We start from the raw sequence: 20,187 nt of genomic DNA, 5'->3' as shown, positions 1-20,187 counted from the left end.
TTTGAAGAGAGAGGTAATTTTTGATACAGAAATAAGAATTCCTTACATTAATGAGATGGCCTAAAAGAATCCCTCCAGTTTCTTGTCTTCATCCCGTGGCTGTTTCATAGTAACATTCAGCTTTTTCTCTTCCTACTTTGTCTCCACCGCTACAAAAGCTCCATGAAGGAAAGGACCAGGGGTAGTTCATGAATACAGACACATCCTCAGCACCTCACACACAGGAGGAAACTCACTGAATGCTGTTGTATAAAGAAATATATCGGCTGGGCACAGTGGCTCACGCCTGTAATCCCAGCACTTTGGTAAGCTGAGGCGAGCAGATCACAAGGTCAGGAGATTGAGACCATCCTGGCTAACATGGTGAAACCCCGTCTCTACTAAAAATACAAAAAAAATTAGCTGGGTGTGGTGGTGGGCGCCTGTAGTCCCAGCTACTCGGGAGGCTGAGGCAGGAGAGTGGTGTGAACCTGGGAGGCGGAGCTTGCAGTGAGCTGAGATCGTGCCACTGCACTCCAGCCTGGGCCGCAGAGGGAGACTCCATCTCAAAAAAAAAAAAAGAAATGTATGAGAGAACAAATGAATAGCCTCACATGGAAGGCTAGAGGCAAGAGATATTTTTTTCCCATCTTACAGAGAACAATATTGGAATTCCAAATCACTTCTTCCCACTCTTAAGCTCTTTTTCAGTTATACCATTTTATTGTCTAGATATGACTATCCAGAAGTATATTGATAATTCTAGCCATGAAGCACATTATTTCATTTAGTTACTATTTACATAAATATAGATTCTGGACAAAATTTCTAGACTCTTGACCTAAGTGGGCATGTTCGTCAGGTATTAGATAATGGTGATGATGCTGTTGATGATGGTGGTGATGATGCTGGTCATTTTAGTGACAGGCAACGCTTACACAGATTATCTCACTTATCCCTCGCAGCTTTGAGGTGACTATTATTATACTATCACGTGCATCAGGAAACCAAGGCAACAAGGGTTTCTGTTATTTGACCAAAGTCGCATAACCATACAGTGAAGAAGCTGGTAGACTCCGTAGCCCAAAGCCCTGGAAAGCTCTGTAGTCTTCTTATTATGTGTCCTCATGCCTCGTTTCCCCCTTTATAAGATGGTTAGGATTGTAGCTCTCTTTCAAGAACATGGGTTAGGCTATATGAATATGCTTATTGCAAAGACTACCAAGTGAAAGATTCCTGTGGATTAATCAGAGTTTAGAGAGCAGGTTTTCACTCTCCAATGAGCAACCCATCACTGGCTCTTTAATGGGGCTTAGAAACAGTAATACTTTCTAACCACCATCTTGTTCATAAACACATCAGACGACTTCAGGTATTTATTGCCCAAATGAGTGAGAAAGGCAGCACATCACATAACTGACTTTTTGAAGCTTTCCCTTGGCCATTCTTTAGGATTCAGAATGAGTGTTCCTGGCTCAGACAGGCATTACCCAGCGCTCTTACCTGCATCCTTTCCCTTTCTCCATTAGTGCAATGCCAATCTCACTGCAGACAGTTGTCTGTCTTCACTACAGGCTGAAGGCCTGGTGAACGCAGACATGTCTGCCTTCATGCTATAACCTTCACCATCTGTGTAAGCACCTGGAACTCAATAAATATCATGAATGTGAATGTTATTAAAAGATAGTCCCAAGAAAGCTTATCTCAGAATTGATCAGATGTGTCCTCTTCTATCTAGCCATCCTCCAATGGTTCTAAGTCTTATTGGTAGTGTCTTCATAAAAATTGTTATTGTAGTTATTTAGATTTTAATTGGCAACCAGCAACTCACTGCCACCATTCCACTGCAGATCTTCTATTCCTGGAGTTGACATGACAAGGAAACCCTATTGGAACCAAGTCTTCAGATTGTTCCATGTGCAGACAGGCTCCTTGTCTGTAGGTGTAGTAGCATGTACACTGTACTGTTCACTGTAACATAGTCTGTTCTGGTATTTGTTATTGGAAATGAATATTGTTTCCACTGACTTTTGCCATCCCCTCTGACTCATTAATTACTTTCTCTGGGTAGCACAGAGAATCCTGTTCTATGTTGATCTCATTCTCGTTCCCAAGAGAATGTCCAAAGAAACTGATGCTTGCTCATGGCTGCCAGAATATCTTCTGGGGGCTTCTCTAATCTTCACTTGGCATCACTTGTAGGATCTGAGCCAGTCATGGGTGGGAGGAGGGTGCGGAGAATGGAGTGCCCATGCAACCTTCCCAAAGTGCCTTAGTTGTACTTTCTGACAATTATTATTGATGTATCAATTAATGCAACATGATTTGGGGGTTCTATAATGTTCTGTCTGTCCCAAAGCACTTTCACCCCTTGTTTCATTTAATATTTCTAATAACACCTCTGCAACTTGCTAACTTCTATAATAGAATAGAAGCCTGAGGCTCAGAGACTGAAAGTGACTTGCCTAGGATTGTCCATCTAGTAAATATTAGATGCTAGATTCAAGACTCCAAGTCTAATGTTCTCTTTGCTACGTAATAGTTATTTCCAGGGATCATGGTGGTGAGTTTATAGATATAAGGGAAGTGGTTCTATGGCCAACATTCAGATCAGAGTCCATATTTTCAATTAATTAATAGAATAATATCAGTTAAAATATTATTTTGAGTATTTACTATTTTCTACCTCCCATATTAAGTTCTTGCACACATTATCTAATTTGCTCTTTGCTAGCACCCTACCAGGAATCTATTAGTTTTCCCTCATTTCACAGATAAGGTAACTTAGGCATAGAGAGATAAGTAACTGGCCCAAGATCAGGTAGATTGTGGGTGGTGGTTCTAGGGTTTGAGCCCAGGCTGTTAGACTCTAGATATTTAATGATGTCTAGATATTTAATCATGTGCATCTTCATGGGATCTAAAACTTTTTTGAAAAATCTGTGTTGTTTATTTGAGTCACTGGAAACCTCAGAATTATCCCCGATCCCTTCTTCTCTCTTACGTCTACATTAGTGACTGATTTCTACAAACTGTGTCTTTGCTTTTTTTGCCTCTTCCCCTTCTTCCACTGCCTCCAAATATGTCCTAATTGCTTCTTATCTAGACAGTGCACAGACTCCCAACTTACTTATTTTTTTCTGATCCTCTTCCCTCTGCTCCATTTTCACCTAAGGCTAATTTGAGGTGCTAAATCTTAAATGTATCATCATGACAAACAAGAGCGACCTTCATACTGCTTTACGCCTCTGAGTCTAAGCTCAGCTTCAACCGTGTACTTTCTGCTAGAATCATATCAATTTTATTTTTCCCTTCCGCAATGGGTTTTTCCTTATCTAGGTGCCTGGAATTTTCACCTATGTGTTTATCTGGCTAACTATACATTTTTAACAACAGGATTTTTTTTATATGGTGTTTTTCTTGACTGACCCCAGAATGATGCAGATATCTTTCTTTGTGCTGCAATAGCATTTATGTATAAATTTATCATAGCACTTATCAGACTCCTAAAATCATTAGTCTGTGTGCTGCCTCACATACTAAACTACAAAGATCTTGAACCCAAAGTCATATACAAATAATATTTTCATTTTCTAGTAGAGTTCTGCTTGGTGCCTAGTCCAGAAACAATGCCCAGTAAGTGATTCTTGAATAAATGCATACATGCACCATGTTAAGCATGCTATATGTGTGTCTTATACTTAATTCTAAAATATGGCTATTCATAACACAAATCATAATTATTCCTGATAGAACTGTTTATTACCTTTGTATAGAAATAGTAAGAGTATTTGAGTCGGGGAAATGGCAGAGCAGTTCCCAAGAGGAGATGGACTCTCATTTCCTGGGATCTCTGTTGAAAAAAAGCCAGGGCAATTACCTGGCTGTCTGCACAACAGATTTGGTAAGGTGAAGGCACAGAATATAGACGCAGTTGTGTTGGGATGGAAGACTGGTGTCAGGGACGGAACAGGCTGGATTTTTAGAAATTAGGTCAACATGAAACCACAGGAGGATGATCAGGCTTTGGTCCCTGGGTTAGAAAGGCCCCCACAACAAAGCCATCCTGAACACCATCAAAAGTTACGTTGAGTCCAGCTGGGTTGAGAGCAGACTTCCAGCCACAAGTCTTCAGGGCTACAGAAGCTCTCCTATCCGTGAAGCTCTCCTCTTCATTGTGGGTGCTGCCTTGATACTGTCCTCTAAGTGGGTTCCACCCTAGTGGAACTTGCTGCTTCCCCTCTACTTCTAAGTGAGTTCATTGGATTTCCCCTCCTTTGTACAACCCCCCAGTCCATTTTCATTTATTTTTACCTCTTGCATCATTCTAGTGCGTGCTTAAATCCATCCTTCTCTTGCTTAAATCTATAAACAGCAATTTGCAAGGGAGATAAACTTTCTCCACATCTGATCCTTAACAAGCTAAAATTCTATATCCAAAAGCTATTTCTGCCAGATCTGAGAGCCAAGTCTTAAAGCAGTCAAAGACATCAAGTTTAAAAAAAAATAAAGAAATTACATAAAATTGAAAACAACACACGGAATTTAGCCATCCTTTCCCATTCCTCCATCTGTTTGTCTCCTGTAACTCTGGACTGTGGTCTAATTATGAGGGAAAATGAGATGACATGCTGTTGGCATTATAATGATATTAATAGAAAGAATTAACACTAATAATGACAATAATACTTATTACTTAATTCACCGTGGCTACTATTTATGTAGTGATCATACAGTGCACTTAATACATATCAGTCATTTAATTTATTCTAAATTTAATCTTTTCAACAATCATATCCAGTAGGTGGTATCTCATTCCAATATTGTTTTTGTAGTTCTATTCAGCATTTTCACATGAAGGCAGGAACTCTCAGGAGTCACTTCTTAGCCATGATCTCAGAGTTTGCAATTTACAAAGCCAGTATCTGAATCTAAGTTGACCCCAATGGGATGGTGGAGCTCATGCTCATTTCACTTAACAGACAATGTCTCACATTTTAAAAAATATCACACATAGTGATTCTTTAGTAATTTTTAAGAAACGTGTACACATTAAATTGGAGACTAGTAATTTTTTTAAAAGTCGGATCTTTAAGCCACATTATAAAAATAAAGACATTCATCAGAAAGGTGTTTATGGTTTTATAATGATCTGACAACTAAATTGCTTGTTCAGTTTGAGTTGTGTAATGTTGTTCCCAATTAGATTAAATATTAAGAATCCAATTTGCCAACTGTTAACAAAATTGCTGAACATTGCACACAGTCAGGGGAATTGCTTTTAATGAATAACAAATGGAAGTAAAGTGATAGAAAATGAAAGTGCCATCTATAAATGTTTTAATAGGTAGATTCAGCATTTTCAAATGCGGATTGTTAAGTATTCTCCACACTGGAATGATGTGTTGACTTCAGTTGCCTTAATTAAAGAATCTGCTGTCTGCAGAGTCATTGTGAGCAAATCCAATTGTGAAATGGCCTATGCATATCATCTGTCTATAATCCTGAAAAGCAAAAGGCAGAGGGGCAGCTGTGTTTGTGAGACTGCAGGGAAACGAGGCTTTAGTTCCCTCTTATTTCCTTTTTCCCTCTTATTTCCTTTTTGTGCCTCAGTCTCTTCAGAGCAGGGAAAAGCGGGGCAAGATTTGTATAGTGCAGTTGCCAGTGTGATGGCCAGCAACATCAGTCTACCTGCTGAGTCCTCTAACCCATCCCTCTTTCTACTTTAGAGTTCTTCCTGAGGGCCATCACTCCCCATACACCCGCAGTGAAGGCTGCATACCTTTCTTCTACGTAGTCATAGCACAAATACCTATTTTGTGCCAGGTGTCCATCCTTTGTCAGATTCTCCGTTAAGCACCTTGGTTACATTATCTGCCCTAATTGCTCCTCACCACATTGCTAATAGGTAATTGCTATTATTATTGCTATTTTATTGTATTTATTTATTTGAGACAATCTCTTTCTATCACCCAGGGTGGAGTGCAATGGCTCCATCTCAGCTCACTGCAACCTCCACCTCCCAGCTTCGGGCGATTGCTCTGCCTCAGCCTCCCGAGTAGCTGAGATTACAGGTGTGCACCAGTACGCCTGGCTAATTTTTGTATTTTTAGTAGAGACGAGGTTTCACCATGTTGGCCAGGCTGGTCTTGAACTCCTGACCTCAGGTGATCCACCTGCCTTGGCCTTCCAAAGTGCTGGGATTACAGGAGTGAGCCACCATGCCCAGACTTATAATTGCTATTTTATAGTGGAGGCAATAAATGGTTGCAGATGTGCTGCATATACATCCATGGTATATGCCACATAGAAGATGTTCACAGCATTCAGCAGCATACTAGCAAACAACAGTCAATAAGTGCAGAGCAGCATTAAATAGAAGTCAAATGCCCTAGTCTAAATTTTAAAATGTTGCAATGCAATATCAATACTGTCACTTCAGTGTGGCCATATGTTTAACAACTTGATCTTAAACCCTATGCAAATGCAGCTACCAAAATCATGCAATGACATTTGAATGTAACATGGTTGTTGAGCTGATCCAAATTTTACTTAAAATATGCTCAGATTATTTGTGAGCTATTAATTTTGATAAATGATTTTGTAGGAAACTGTTGATTCTTGACACTGTCTGAGAGATCCACCCCTCTCTCTCTGCATCTGTAGAATGGGACTAATAGTAATACATACCCTATAGAGTTGATCTTAAAGTCCCAGGTAAACTATGATTTATTATGCAAATACTATTATTTTGGTTTCTATGATTGCTATAATTATTTGAATAAAAGCCAGACCTATTTTGAGCTGCTTTCCTATAGAATTAAATATTCTGATATGACAGGATCCACTAAGTAGTCTCCCATGTGATTTAGTGATCCCTCAGAACAGCCTGATCTGTTTTCTGCAGGAGCCAAGAGAGAGCTAACATTAGCACTGAGCATCTTTTATAGAATGGCAAAAAATGGTGGTGATTAGGAGCATAGCTCTGGGATCAGGTACACCTCATTCAAATCACAGCCATGCCTCATACTGATGGTCCAATTTTGAGATAGAAAGGCCACTTCTGCTCCCCCACCCCACACAGAATATGATTCTGAATGCCCTGTGAGGCTCAGGTAAGGAAGTTTATGAGGGGCTACATGGGTGTGTGTATGCTTGGTATCAGAACATAGAATATGTTTCCCATGCTTGTTTGTTCCGATACACTTTCTGGATTCCCTACAGAATGCACCACATGTAGAAAGCCTATTGATATGGTTTGACTCTGTGTCCGCACTCAAATCTCATGTCGAATTATAATTCCCAGTGTTAGAGGGAGGGACCTGGTGGGAAGCAATTGGGTCATGGGGGTGGATTTCTCCCATGCTGTTCTCGTGATAGTGAGTTCTCACAAGATTTGATGGTTTAGAAATGTGTGGCGCTTCCCTCCCTTACTCTCTCTGTCTCTTCTGCCACTATGTGAAGAAGGTGCTTGCTTCCCCTTCACTTTCCACCATGATTGTAAATTTCCTGAGGTCTCCCACTCATGCTTCCTGTTAAGCCTGCCAAACTTTGAGTCAATTAAACCTCTTTTCTTCATAAATTACCCAGTCTCAGGGAGTTTGTTACAGCAATGCAAGAATGAACTAATACACCCATCAAGAATGCTAGGGGGAGAGAAGAAGACCAAATTCATACAAGACATCTTAGAACTCACAATAAGAGACTCATAGCTGCTGACTCTGTGCCTGCCCCAGTGTCAGCTGAAGGAATTTAATGCCTTGTGTAATAAAAATCAGAAAAGCATAAAATTTTAAATCTCTAAGGCACCATAGTGAACCGCTGCAACTTTCAAAGTAGAAACAGACGCAACGGTCACAATGTCCAGAGGCACTGAGACTGATAGCTTACTTATTCTGCAGACGTGTCTGATTTGATGATCTTGGACTATCCTCTCAGAGATGGGAGTAATCATTGCTTGACTCTTCACACTCTACATAATTAATCCTATTTATCTGATGGCCATTTCTTCTTACTCTCGCTGTTTTCATTATCTTTTCTCATTGTCTTGCCCTCAGTTGAGAAGACACCCTTCTATTTGGGGACTTTAATTCTGGCGAATTCAGAATAGTCCCATGTGGGATAAAGAGCTTGGCTTTTGAGCCAGGCTGTGCTATTTTGGAATTCTAAATTTGTATCTTAGCAATTGTGGGACTGGGGGCCATTGACTTAACCTCTCTGGGCCCATTCCACTTATGTATAATTTATGCCATGATTACAACTTTCCTAAGGGTTTGAGGGACCAGAAACCAGAGCCAGTGAGAAGGCAGAGTCACAGAGAAAGGCCTCTCTGTATCTCCCTGAAGGGCACACTATCACATGGTTTGGACAGAGCTAATATGTTGCTAGTTTCCTAGGAATTGATTCTTGATCAACATGCTATGCCCAGCTCTCTATGACTTGACCTAATTTAGTCTGTCTGTTGAGCTTCATCTCCTGCTTCTCTCCTGGACTCTGGCAGGCCACATCTGATTCTATCTCCCTGCACTTGGTTATTTTACTCACTCTATGCCCTTGTTCATGATGGCTTCTGTGCTTGTCACACTCTCCTCTTATCCCTTATGTATCTACCTATGCCTTCAAGATCCAACTGCAGCAGCATCTGTCCAGAAAGCCTTTTTCTACCCCTATGTGTTAAATGCCTCTGTGTGCCCCATCTCACACTCTCCACATCCTATGGTTTCCTCTGGTATCATACTTACCATATTGTGCTGCAATTATGTGTTTGTGACCCAGATTTCTTCAATTTGCGTATATTCTCCTCCAGGTGAGGACAGTATTCATTAACCTCTAGAGCTCAAGTGTTCACCACAGTGATGGGCACACAGGAAGCACTAAAAAAAACCAGCAATTAGGATCATGATGGTAAATGGGACTGACCCCATTGATTGCTGAGGAATATACAGAAACCCAACCATAATGCTTCTAATATGAAAATATAGTTCTCTAAAGTCAAACAGATTAATAACAACTTATGTATTCATGCAACATGTATCATAGGTATTAAGGTAATTTATAAGATGGTTATGAATTATTCATAGTCAATATATCAACTTATCTAACTAATAATGAGATTTTTTAAAAGTTCTGAATAGGTCAAAATCTCTTGGCAATATAAGAATTGACTAATTTACTAGTTTATTAAATAAAATATCACTTAAGTACACCAGTGAAAGGATTCATATGGAATTCCTACCAATAATAATCATAAGCAGAAGACTAATGTTTGTCATGCTTTATGATGGCAAAGAACTGTTTCCCCTTTATCCTCACTCTTGCCCTCTGAGGGCAGCAAAGTCTCTGTCCAAAGGGAGTAGCAAAGCTTGGACTTGACCCTGGATCTTTCCTCTAATTCTACATCTGCTGATATTTTTGGGGGAGTCTGTTTCTTTGCCTCACAAAATATATTTTTAAAAATCACCCTGCAATCATTTTGAAATAAACTGGATCAGAAAGAATATTTTTTTAAAATGCTGTATAAAACAAGACTTATAAACAGAGAGGAAAGAAAACAATATTTAGGAATAAGAAATGAAAACCATGAGCAAAAAAGATTGTTGAGGTCTGATTTTCAGCCACATAATTCGTACCTGCCTTCTGGATCACAATGGAATAGCTAAGACTTCCAGAGGTATTCATTTAGTCTAATGATTTTCAAACTTTTTCTTTTTTTAATTTTTAGAATCCAGCATATAAAACTGCTATGAACAGAACAGATTTGTTGAAATGGGAACACCACTCACTGACCTATTCGAACCCTCTACCCAGCACTGACCGACTCTCCTGTGTGCCACCCCCCAACCTCAATTCCTGAGCACCCTGAGTGATAGGAGGCTTCTAAGGCAGTCTGTCCACAGTGGAGTGGTGATAACCTCAGTGGCCTCATCATCCAAGGAGATGGAATCTGAAGTTGGGTGTGAAGCAGCACTGAAAAACAATACCTTCTTTTCCCCAAATGAGCGCTGAACCAATTGGATAGGACAAATTGCAGGTTTTTCTTTATGTCTTTGGGCAAAAAGATACATGAGTTGTGAGCCCTGGATTTAACTACTTACCCACCCTAGTGTGGCAGTGCTATCAGCTACCAGCCTCCCTTGCAGAATGCCTCCTTCACCAGGCTATCCCAGGGCTGAGAGTGATGGAGATTGATGCCTTTGAGGGAGAACAAGGCAGACCTGTTTCTTATTCAAAACTCAACATTTACCCAATAAATGGGCAGAGAAAGGCCAGGATTATTATGCTAATGGGTGTCCCTCTGTGTTGAAAAGACATGAAGGGTGGAAAATTAGCCTTCTCACCCACACTATGTGCCTTCCTATAACGTCCATCCATATGCTCTAGCTCCATTCTGTGGGATCTTATGCAATGAGCTGTCCCTCAGGAGCCTTCAGAAAGCTGAAGGCATCTCTCAAGCTTCAAAGAGACCCTCATCTTCTTAAAGTATTGTTTCAGGTGGGGCGCGGTGACTCTCTTCTGTAATCCCAGCATTTTGGGAGGCTGAGGCGGGCAGATCATTTGGTAGGCTGGGAGTTCAAGACCAGCCTGACCAACATGATGAAACTCCATCTCTACTAAAAAATACAAAAAATTAGCCTGGCTTGGTGATGGGAGCCTGTAATCCAAGCCACTTGGGAGGCTGAGGCACTTGAACCCAGGAGGCAGAGGTTGCAGTGAGCTGAAATTGCACCGCTGAACTCTAGCCTGGGCAACAAAGTGAGAGAAGTCTCAAAAAAAAAAAAAATGGTATTTCTAACCATGGAATGCTATGCAGCCATAAAAAATGTTGAGTTCATGTCCTTGTAGGGACATGGATGAAGCTGGAAACCATCATTCTCAGCGAACTGTCACAAGGACAAAAAACCAAACACCGCATGTTCTCACTCATAGGTGGGAATTGAACAATGAGAACACTTGGATACAGGAAGGGGAATGTCACACACCGGGGCCTGTTGTGGGGTCAGGGGAGGGAGGAGGGATAGCATTAGGAGATATACCTAATGTTAAATGATGAGTTAATGGGTGCAGCACACCAACATGGCACATGTATACATATGTAACTAACCTGCACATTGTGTACGCGTACCCTAAAACTTAAAGTATATAAAAAAAGTATTTTTCCAGTCAATCACACAGAGTTATTGCCAACTATGTGAAAGTAGCTGAGAGTAGAAGTTGATCAATATTTTCTCCCTGATTTCCATGAGGGACACAGTATTGCAACAAATTTATAGAGGGAGAGGAGCACAAAACTGAGTTTATTTCTCATGTGGACGCAGCCGTATAGATGTCTCTGTGATCACTCAACAGTCACTTGTAGGATCCTTTGATGCTGGAGCCATGCATAGGTGGAGAGGATGCTGGAGTTGTGTGTAGGTGGAGGGGATGATAGAGTTGTGTGTAGGTGGAGGGGATAATAGAGTTGTGTGTAGTTGGAGGGGTTGATAGAGTTGTGGGTAGGTGGAGGGGATGCTGAACTATGCTTAGATGGCGGGGATGCTGGAGCTGTGTGTAGGTGAAGGGGATGCTGGAGTCTTGCATAGGTCGAGGTGATGCTGAGCTGTGTGTAGGTAGAGGTGCAGCTGAAGCTGTGCAAAGGGGGAGGGCAGCAAGTACATACATGCATAATGGAGCAGATACCTAGGTCAGAACATGACCTTGACCAGGTTTCTCAATTGCCTTCCCACTCCTATGCCCACCCCTCAGTTCCAGCCCAGCCGCTTCTGCTCCCTTTTTCTCATACTCAGATACACGCTGTGGAATGTCAGTGAGGAGACAACATGGGTACTTTTGATTCCAATGGTATTAATAGAAAAAGTGATTTTTGAATTTTATATTTTAAATTTTTGGTGAGAAATACTTGCAGTTCAACTCAAAGCTTGTCACCGCAATCCAGAGTACTGGGACACATAATTTAGGTATTACTGACTAAAAGCTCAGCAATTTGTGGCTAACAGAGAAGGTATTAAAGAGCCGGAAAGGTAAGTGATTTTCCCAGATCGCAGCTAGTTAGCAGCAAAGCTACAGCTGGCACAAGAGGCTTTGCTTTTCTTTGTAATTGATGAAGCTGGTTTCCTTTTTAAACCTGGACCCTGACCTGAGTTAGAAGTTCAACTCGACTGTTTCCTGGATGTGTGAACACAGGCAAACTGTCTAAACTGCCTGAAGCTCAGTTCAACGAGAAAGTTCAGCATCGAGATGAAAAAGTATGGGGGCTTCCAGCACCACATCATGTCTGGATTCTTGATCTGCCACTTTCTTGCCATGAGACCTGAAAACATTATTTACCCTTTTAAGGTTCAGTTTTCCACTCTCCAAAATGGGTGTGAGTACTCAGACTTATTGCATAGGGTTGGCAAGAGAATTAAATTCTTAATACACATAAAGCACTTAATTCCTGACATTTAAGAGTGAAATAATAAGTGTTAGCTGTTTTTTATGATGATACTGTTTTCTTATCAGTGAAAATGGGATAATAATGTAAAACTCACTGAATCACCAAGAAGAGGAATCCAGGAACTAAGAATAGTACCAGGCACACAGCAGACCTATAACGAACACTAGACTGTTAATAGCATTATAGATTTTGAAGTCTCATAAACCTTACATTTCTTTTTTTCAATAAACCTCTGGAATATTAGAATCCAATTCTATTTATGCATTCTTCCATAATTGTAACACAAACAATGTATTGATATTTCTCAGTTAAAAAATATGTCTTGCTTTTATGGGTCTGTTTGAATCATGTTGAAAAGTTATCAGTGTTTATCCCAGGCAAAGTTAAAATGAGGTTGCATACATATTCCATATAAAGCATAAACAAGTATATTTATATAGGACAGAAATTTCTATAGCAGGATTATTATTGTAATCTAGGGAATCCTAATCCAAATCCCAAAATTGTGTGAATGTTCCTCGATTCTAAAGTAGGAGGCGGTGAGGGTAAGCTGGACCCTGAGGCCAGGCCTGTATACACAAAGTCTATACTGTCATGCCATTGCAGTGCCCTGTAGAGGATGCTATGACTCACTCATTCATTCATTCACTCTTTCTCTGTGTATTCAGTTAAATCTGGGTGCCAATTGTTTCAGTTTCAAAGACAACCTGAAAAATAAAACTGAAAAGTAAAAAAGTCTTTTTACTCCCAAAGTGTTCAGGGAGTATTGGAATGAGAGAGACAGGAAGAACTGGTCTAATGAAGTATGCATGAGGAGAGGATGACTGGAGAATGTCACAGAGGAGGTGACATTTGACTTGCATCCTGGTGATGAGTAGGGTTAATTCAGAAAGACATTTCCAACAGCAAGAGCATAGGCCCTGAAGAGAAGTGCCACTAAAGCTCTGGAGGAAAACAAGAGATAGCAGGTGAGTCTGGAAATGTGATGATGCATTAAGGCAGCAGTCCCCAAGCCTGGGACACAGACTGGTACTGGCCTGTGGCCTGTTAGGAACTGGGCTGCATAGTAGGAGGTGAGTGACAGGTGAGCCAGTGAAGCTTCATCTATATTTACAGCCGCTCTCCATCACTCACATTACCACCTGAGCTCGACATCCTGGCAGGTCAGTGGTGGCATTCGATTCTCGAGCATGAACCCTGTTGTGAACTGTACATGGGAGGGATCTAGGTGGCCCATTCCTTATGAGAATCTAATACCTGATGATCTATCACTGTCTCCCATCACCCCCAGATGGGACCATCTAGTTCCAGAGAAACAAGCTCAGGGCTATCACTGACTCTACATTATGGTGAATTGTATAATTATTTAATTATGTATTACAATGTAATAATAATGGAAATAAAGTGTACAATAAATGTAATGCTCTTGAATCATCCCAAAACCATCCCCCACACCTTTAGTCCATGGAAAAATTGTCTTCCATGAAACCAGACCCTGGTGCCAAGAAGGAGGGGGACTACTGCTTTAAGATGTAAAGTCCTTGAATGGCACACAAAAGAATTCAAACTTTCTCTTACAAACAGTGGATAATGATATGACCCACTTGCACAGACAGGAGCTGCAGGTGGAAGGTAAGATCAGAACAGCAAGACACGTTAGATGGATATGTTTAATAATTCAAGTAAGCAATAGAGACAGCTCAACCTGGGGCAGAGGTAAGAGAATTTTAGAGGCAGAACCATCAAGACGTTCTGACAGATGCTCAAAGTGAGAACGAAGTCTGGAATCTAGAAGAACCTGTTTTGTTCTTGGGTGTTGGGCAAAGTGGGGTCTGTTAAGGAAGACCAGAGGTTAAAGAAAGATCTGGTGAGCTCCATGTAAGATGGTTTTGTGACAGCTTGGCAAGCCATCCAATCAGAAGTTTAGACAACAGACATCTAGAGCCCAGTGCAGGAATGAGATGTAGAGATGTAGATTTGAGAGACATTTGCATAAAGGAAAGAGTTGATAACAAGCTAAGCTGTGTCTGATTTGTACATATACTCTGTTAGGAAATGAATGAAGTAGAAAGTAAAACATCTTATATAACAGTTATCAAGTACTAAACTGTAAACCAAGCACTCCATAAGCATTTTAACTAACTTTATCCTGACTTTCCTCGTTAGGAAACTGGCACTTCCTATGTTAAAGGTCTAGCTCAGGCAACCTGCTAGTGAGGGAGCCATCCACGAGCGAGGTACAGGCCTATTTGACTCCAGATTCTGCCTTCAAACCAAACTGTGTCCCTGCGGAGTTCCCCACTAAGTTAAAATTCATTCTTAGGCTTCTAAGTGGATCACGAGTCTTAAGCTGCACCATCCGTAGACATGTTCACCGAGGCCATCAATGAGCGTGTAAGCAAAAGTTCCTCTTAGTATGCACTGACTTTACACTGGAGCATTACATAAGTCTGCATTTTGCTGGAATAATCTCATTTAATCCTTAACAGCAACCCTCTGATGCTGATTTCAGGACCATGCCCTCTTTTTAGGTGATGCACCTGCTGTGTGGGGAGGGGAAGAAACCTCCCCAAGGTGACATTGGTAGTAAGTGGGAAAGCAAAAATGAAGACTAACTGGGCATGGCTCATGCCTGGAACCCCACTACTTTTGAGAGGCCGAGGAGAGAGGATCACTTAAACCCAGAAGTTCAAAACCAGCCTGGGCAACATTGTGAAACCTCATCTCTACAAAAAAAATTAAAACATTAGCCAAGTGTGATGGCGCATGCCTGTAGTTCCAGCTACTCAGGAGACTGGGGTGGAAGGATCACTTGCTCCTAGGAGGCTGCGGCTGCAATGAGCTGTGATTGCGCCACTATACTCCAACCTGGGTAACAAAGCAAGGCCTTATCTCAAGCAAAACAAATAAACAGACTGTTTGCCCTGTATCTCTTGTTGCAGACTCCATATTTAACCATACAAATATTTTCCCATTTACAATGGACTGACTTCAGTCTCAGAAGGGGAGAGGTGCCTTTTTTTTTTTGAAACAGAGTTTCATTCTTGTTGCCCAGGCTGGAGTGCAATGCCCTGATCTTGGCTCACCACAACCTCCACCTCTTGGGTTCAAGCGATTCTCCTGCCTCAGCCTCCTGAGTAGCTGGGGTTACAGGCATGCACCACCACGCCTGGCTAATATTGCGTTTTAGTAAAGAGGGGGGTTTCTCCATGTTGGTAAGGCTGGTCTCGAACTCCCGATCTCCTGTGATCTGTCCGCCTCGGCCTCCCAAAGTGCTGGGATTACAGGCGTGAGCCACTGCGCTCAGTTGAGAGGTGCCTATTTTTTGTCGTGCTTCTGTTGCAGGGCAGGCCCAGGCCAGGGACCTTCTATTTGCGAGTTCATTCAGAATGTAATGATCTGCCTGCCTGCTGATTCTTGTTTTATTATTTAGGGGGTTCATTTCAGATTGCTGAAGAGTGTTGCTAAAATGTCACGGCTTTGTGCTAGGGAAATGGTGCAGGGTTTTTCAATGCTCTTCATGCAATTCTAATGGAGGCACACTGGCCCGTCCGCTCTGACACTGACTCTGCAGGTCTGCAGGACTGACTAATGGGATTTTCTGCAGTATATCACACAGCTTCAAAAAGTCGTGCTGCTGAGCAATTTATGAAGATGGAAGTGTTTTTTGTTTTGTTTAGTTTATAAAACTCTCTAGCCATATATATTTTTTTCAGGATTTCTCTTTGGATTAGCATTTTGACTTATTATTTCAATAATCATACTGAATCAGCCTTGTAACAGTTCCCCAAGGTTTTAAGTGTCTCTTGAAAAATCTCTATGACATTGGCATCTAGTTTTAAAAGTCAAACTTGATAAGAGACTTCATAGATTCCTTGCCACCTTTAATGTGTCCTGAAGCTTTGCAGAATGAGACCAAGGTGATGAGACAGTGGCAGGTAGCGGGACCTGAAAATGGGATTCTAAGGACCACTTGAAGTCAACTTGGGATTCATGACTACTGTATTTGGTGCCTTTGTAATCCCCTTTCTGCTTTCATTTCTGCTTAGTCACAGCTGTCAGAGACACTACAGGACTTGAATGCCTCAGTCAAAGCAAGCGGAGCTTTGTCTAGCATGTGCTCTCTGCCAGGCCTGGTTTCAGAGGCAGGTGTGGCATGCTGAGAAAGGACAACCTCGCTTCAGCCCTGAATCCTGAGAAATATTTCTGTTGCTGGCAAGCAGAGTGACCTTGCACATGTCACTTAGTTCTTTGAGCCATAGTCTTTTGATCTATGAAATGGAAATAAGAGTTTCTATTATTAATGTTTGATCTGATCAGAAAGAATTCCAATATTTGGTGATAAAAACAAGGAACAGAGAAATGTCCAGAGCATTCTCCAACTTATAAGTGTGTCAGTGCATATTTTCAAGACATACACACATATAGCAAGTGTGTATACATATACAAAAGCATAGATGGGTAGTATTCCAGAAGAATCTACAAGAAAAAAATTATTAGACTGTGGGGAATGGGACACTTCATGTTGTGTTTACTTTGATGATATTGGTGGGGTTTTGTTTGTTTCATCGTATTTATATTCTATTTTGAAAATCAAAATAAGAGTATCTGCCTTTCGTGGTGCTTGCTGAAGATCAAGAGAGATAAAGTACAATAGGACTATCTAGATGCTTCATAAACAGTAGCTTCCTTCCTGCTCCACAGATCTGACTGGTCTGATGTGCTCCGTGCTGCATACCAGCCCTCCTAGACTTTCTACAGCCATACTGCCTTGTCTGTATTAAACCTTAATATAATAGGAAAGTTGAGAAATGTAAATATATGGGTTACCCTGAATTCCTGGTGAATGCAGACAGGGCAGTTAGTTGAGTTTTCTGGTTCCAAAATGGACAAGTCTTCTGATTTCAAACCTTGCTGAATGTCTTCAGTTCAAATCAGAAAGAATTTGACAAGCTTTTAATCCAAGGCCAGGCTTCAGAGCTGAGAAATGCAAGCCATGGAGGGTAAAGTTCTGCAGAGGGTCTCTCCCCTGTACTCTGTGGTGTGATGTCCAGCCCTACCTTCAGACCTGAGCCGTTTACTCCTCACAGTGCTGGGAATGTTGGTGGCCCACTGCAATTGGCTAAGTATGGAGACTGCCCTGTCTGGAGAGAGCTCCTCCCACAAGGTTACACTTCCCTGCTAGGGTGATAGGGTTTGACTCTGTGTCCCAACCCACATCTGATCTCGAACTGTAATCCCCATGTGTCAGTGGAAGAACGTGTAATCCCCACATGTTGAGGGAGGAGGTGATTGGATCATTGGGGCAGTTTCCCCCCCTGCTGTTCTCATGATAGTGAGTTCTCATGAGATCTTATGGTTTTATAAATGTTTGGAAGTTCCTTCTTTGCATTTCTCTCTCCTCATGCCATGTAAGATGTGCCTGCTTCCCCTTCCTTCATGACTGTAAGTTTCCTGAGGCCTCCCCAGCCATGGAGAACTGTGAGTCAATTAAACGCCTTTCCTTTATAAATTACCCAGTCTCACGTGTTTCTTTATAGCACTGTGAAAACGAACTAATACATAGGGTAACCCACACCAAGTACTGATCAGTGAATGGGTACAAAGACCTGGTCCTTGCCCCAAGGCACTCCCCATGGCATCAGCTGAGGTCTCCGTTGTGCCTGCAGGACAATACAGTGCAGTTCCTCCACCCATCCTGCTTTACAGCTGCACAGATGTTGCTCCTGAGAGCACAACCCAGTGACCCTCTCCTGGTTTCTCATAGTCTGTCACCTAAGACAGTCTCAGAGGTATATGGCAGCAGGCCTGAGACTTCTATCCAAGTTTTCAAATTGGTAGCACCTTGCATCACACATGACAATCATTGTGGTACAGTGGTTAGAGAGGGTATAATAGTGCCCGTCATTATCTGCCTATACAACACCCTTGGGAGTGCAGATGATGTGCAGATGTGTGTCGACTCCAGGAGACTTGCCCACCTACATTGGATCAACTCAGCCCTCTTGGATGGCAGATAGGAGAAAGGAGACCAAGCAAGGCAGGAGGCTCTCCAGTCATTGGCTGTGCAGACTCACTCGCAAAAGCCAAGGGTGAAATGCCACCAATTCCTCACCTGGCATTTCTTCCAGCAGGCAGGCAAGGTGGCCTGGGAACATGAAGAGCCACTGCTTCCTCCCATCACGGCCATGTGAACAGTAGATGGGCACCAGCATACTACTCAAAGACTCCCACCTCTGTGCCCAGGCCTTTCCCCATGCGATTCCTTTCTCTGCTCTAAGAACAAATCTCTTTTGAAATTCACCTCAGGACATCCTTCTCTGTTGAGTTGGCAGGAAAAAACTGTCCTGTTCCTTCCTTTTCATCATGCCTAGGTCTCCAAGTGCGCTTAGACTTAGGTGTCTGTTCCTCATTGGACAAATTACTTTGTAATTGTACCAGTTTAATCCATTCTATTTCTACAAACAGAATATAGTGTACAGTGTTCTGCCACTGCATGCTCACATGCAGAGCTGTTTACAGGTGTGCTTTCAGCATTGGTTACTTAACCTTACAACTTATTTCTACATTATGATGACACTTTCTACATTATGATGATGACCTACTGCTCACCCACCTGCTACAAGGGTCTTTCTAAATTTCTTCTCTCTGCAAAGGAGCCCACAGCCACCTGTCCCATGGCCTCTATAGTGCACCCTGCAGTGGTGGGGAAAGGAGGTTTGTGTATTAGTCCATTCTCAGGCTGCTAATAAAGACATACCCAAGGCTGGGTAATTTACAAAGGAAAGAGGTTTAATGGACTCACAGTTCCACATGGCTAGGGAGGCTTCACAATCATGGCAGAAGGTGAAGGATGAGCAAAGTCATGTCTTACGTGGTGGCAGGCAAGAGAGCATGTGCAGGGGAACTGCCCTTTATAAAACCATCAGATCTCAAGAGACTTACTCACTATCATGAGAACGGCACGGGAAAAACCCACCCCCGTGATTCAATTACCTCCCACTGGGTCCCTCCCATGACGTGTGGGGATTATTACAATTCAAGGTGAGACTTGGGTGGGAACACAGAGCCAAACCATATCAACCTGTAAGTGGGGCCACTCGATTGTCTCAAACCTATGAGGCCAATGTCCTCATCACCTTCATGATCATTCATTATTATTGTTGCTAGTTTATTATTTTAATTTGAATATAAGACAAAGTTATGGCAGATTTCAGTGTTTTCTTGCCTGGCAGGATAAAGAAGCGATTCCAGCTCAGGACTCTTTTTCCTGGACTCTTCAACCATGTTCCAGTTTTACTCAGGATGGGGTCTGCTTCCTTCCCTGTACCTCCAGACATTTTGTGAATGTTGGTGCGGGTGGATGGAGCATCACGGCCCTGTGCTGCCTGGGCCGGGTGCGATGTTCCTCAGCCTCTGTTTCTGTTTCACCCCTTAGGGAAGCTTCTACATCACCTCCGAGAACTGCATGCAGCACGCACACAAGTGGCACCGAGACCTGTGCCTGTTGCTCCTCCATGCTTACCGGGGACTCCGTCTCCACTTCCTGGTGATCATGCGGGACATCCCGGAGCTGCCACACACGGAGCTGGGTAAGGGCCCAGGACAGGGGCAAGCCCATCCCAGCAGCTCATGTGCCTCCTCCAGACAAGGGATGGGGAAAAGCTGGCATGCTTTTGTAAATGTCACAGGAATAACCCTGGTCCAGGTAGGTTTGGGCTGTGATTTTTATTATTCTACCAGGAGAGGATCTGGGAAATGCAAATGCAGTGAGA

General features: G+C 42.2%; 1 protein-coding gene across 12 annotated transcripts in view; it reads left to right on the top strand.

The window, feature by feature from the left end:
* The window catches only part of FAM135B (family with sequence similarity 135 member B), a 446,472-nt gene that overhangs the window by 362,226 nt on the left and 64,059 nt on the right, over positions 1-20,187 (top strand). For 11 of the 12 annotated variants that reach the window (XM_058443732.1, XM_058443730.1, XM_058443728.1 and 8 more), the window contains one exon: positions 19,851-20,004. In XM_058443732.1, the coding sequence (XP_058299715.1) occupies positions 19,851-20,004 (154 nt within the window). Of the gene's footprint in view, positions 1-18,947; positions 19,130-19,850; positions 20,005-20,187 lie in introns of those variants that run through there. The other variant, XM_058443737.1, reaches the window with a different exon arrangement.

Source organism: Hylobates moloch, unplaced genomic scaffold (assembly GCF_009828535.3).
Source record: "Hylobates moloch isolate HMO894 unplaced genomic scaffold, HMol_V3 SCAFFOLD_9, whole genome shotgun sequence".
Taxonomy (NCBI): Eukaryota; Metazoa; Chordata; class Mammalia; order Primates; family Hylobatidae; genus Hylobates; species Hylobates moloch.
This window is presented reverse-complemented; position numbering and strand designations above follow the sequence as displayed.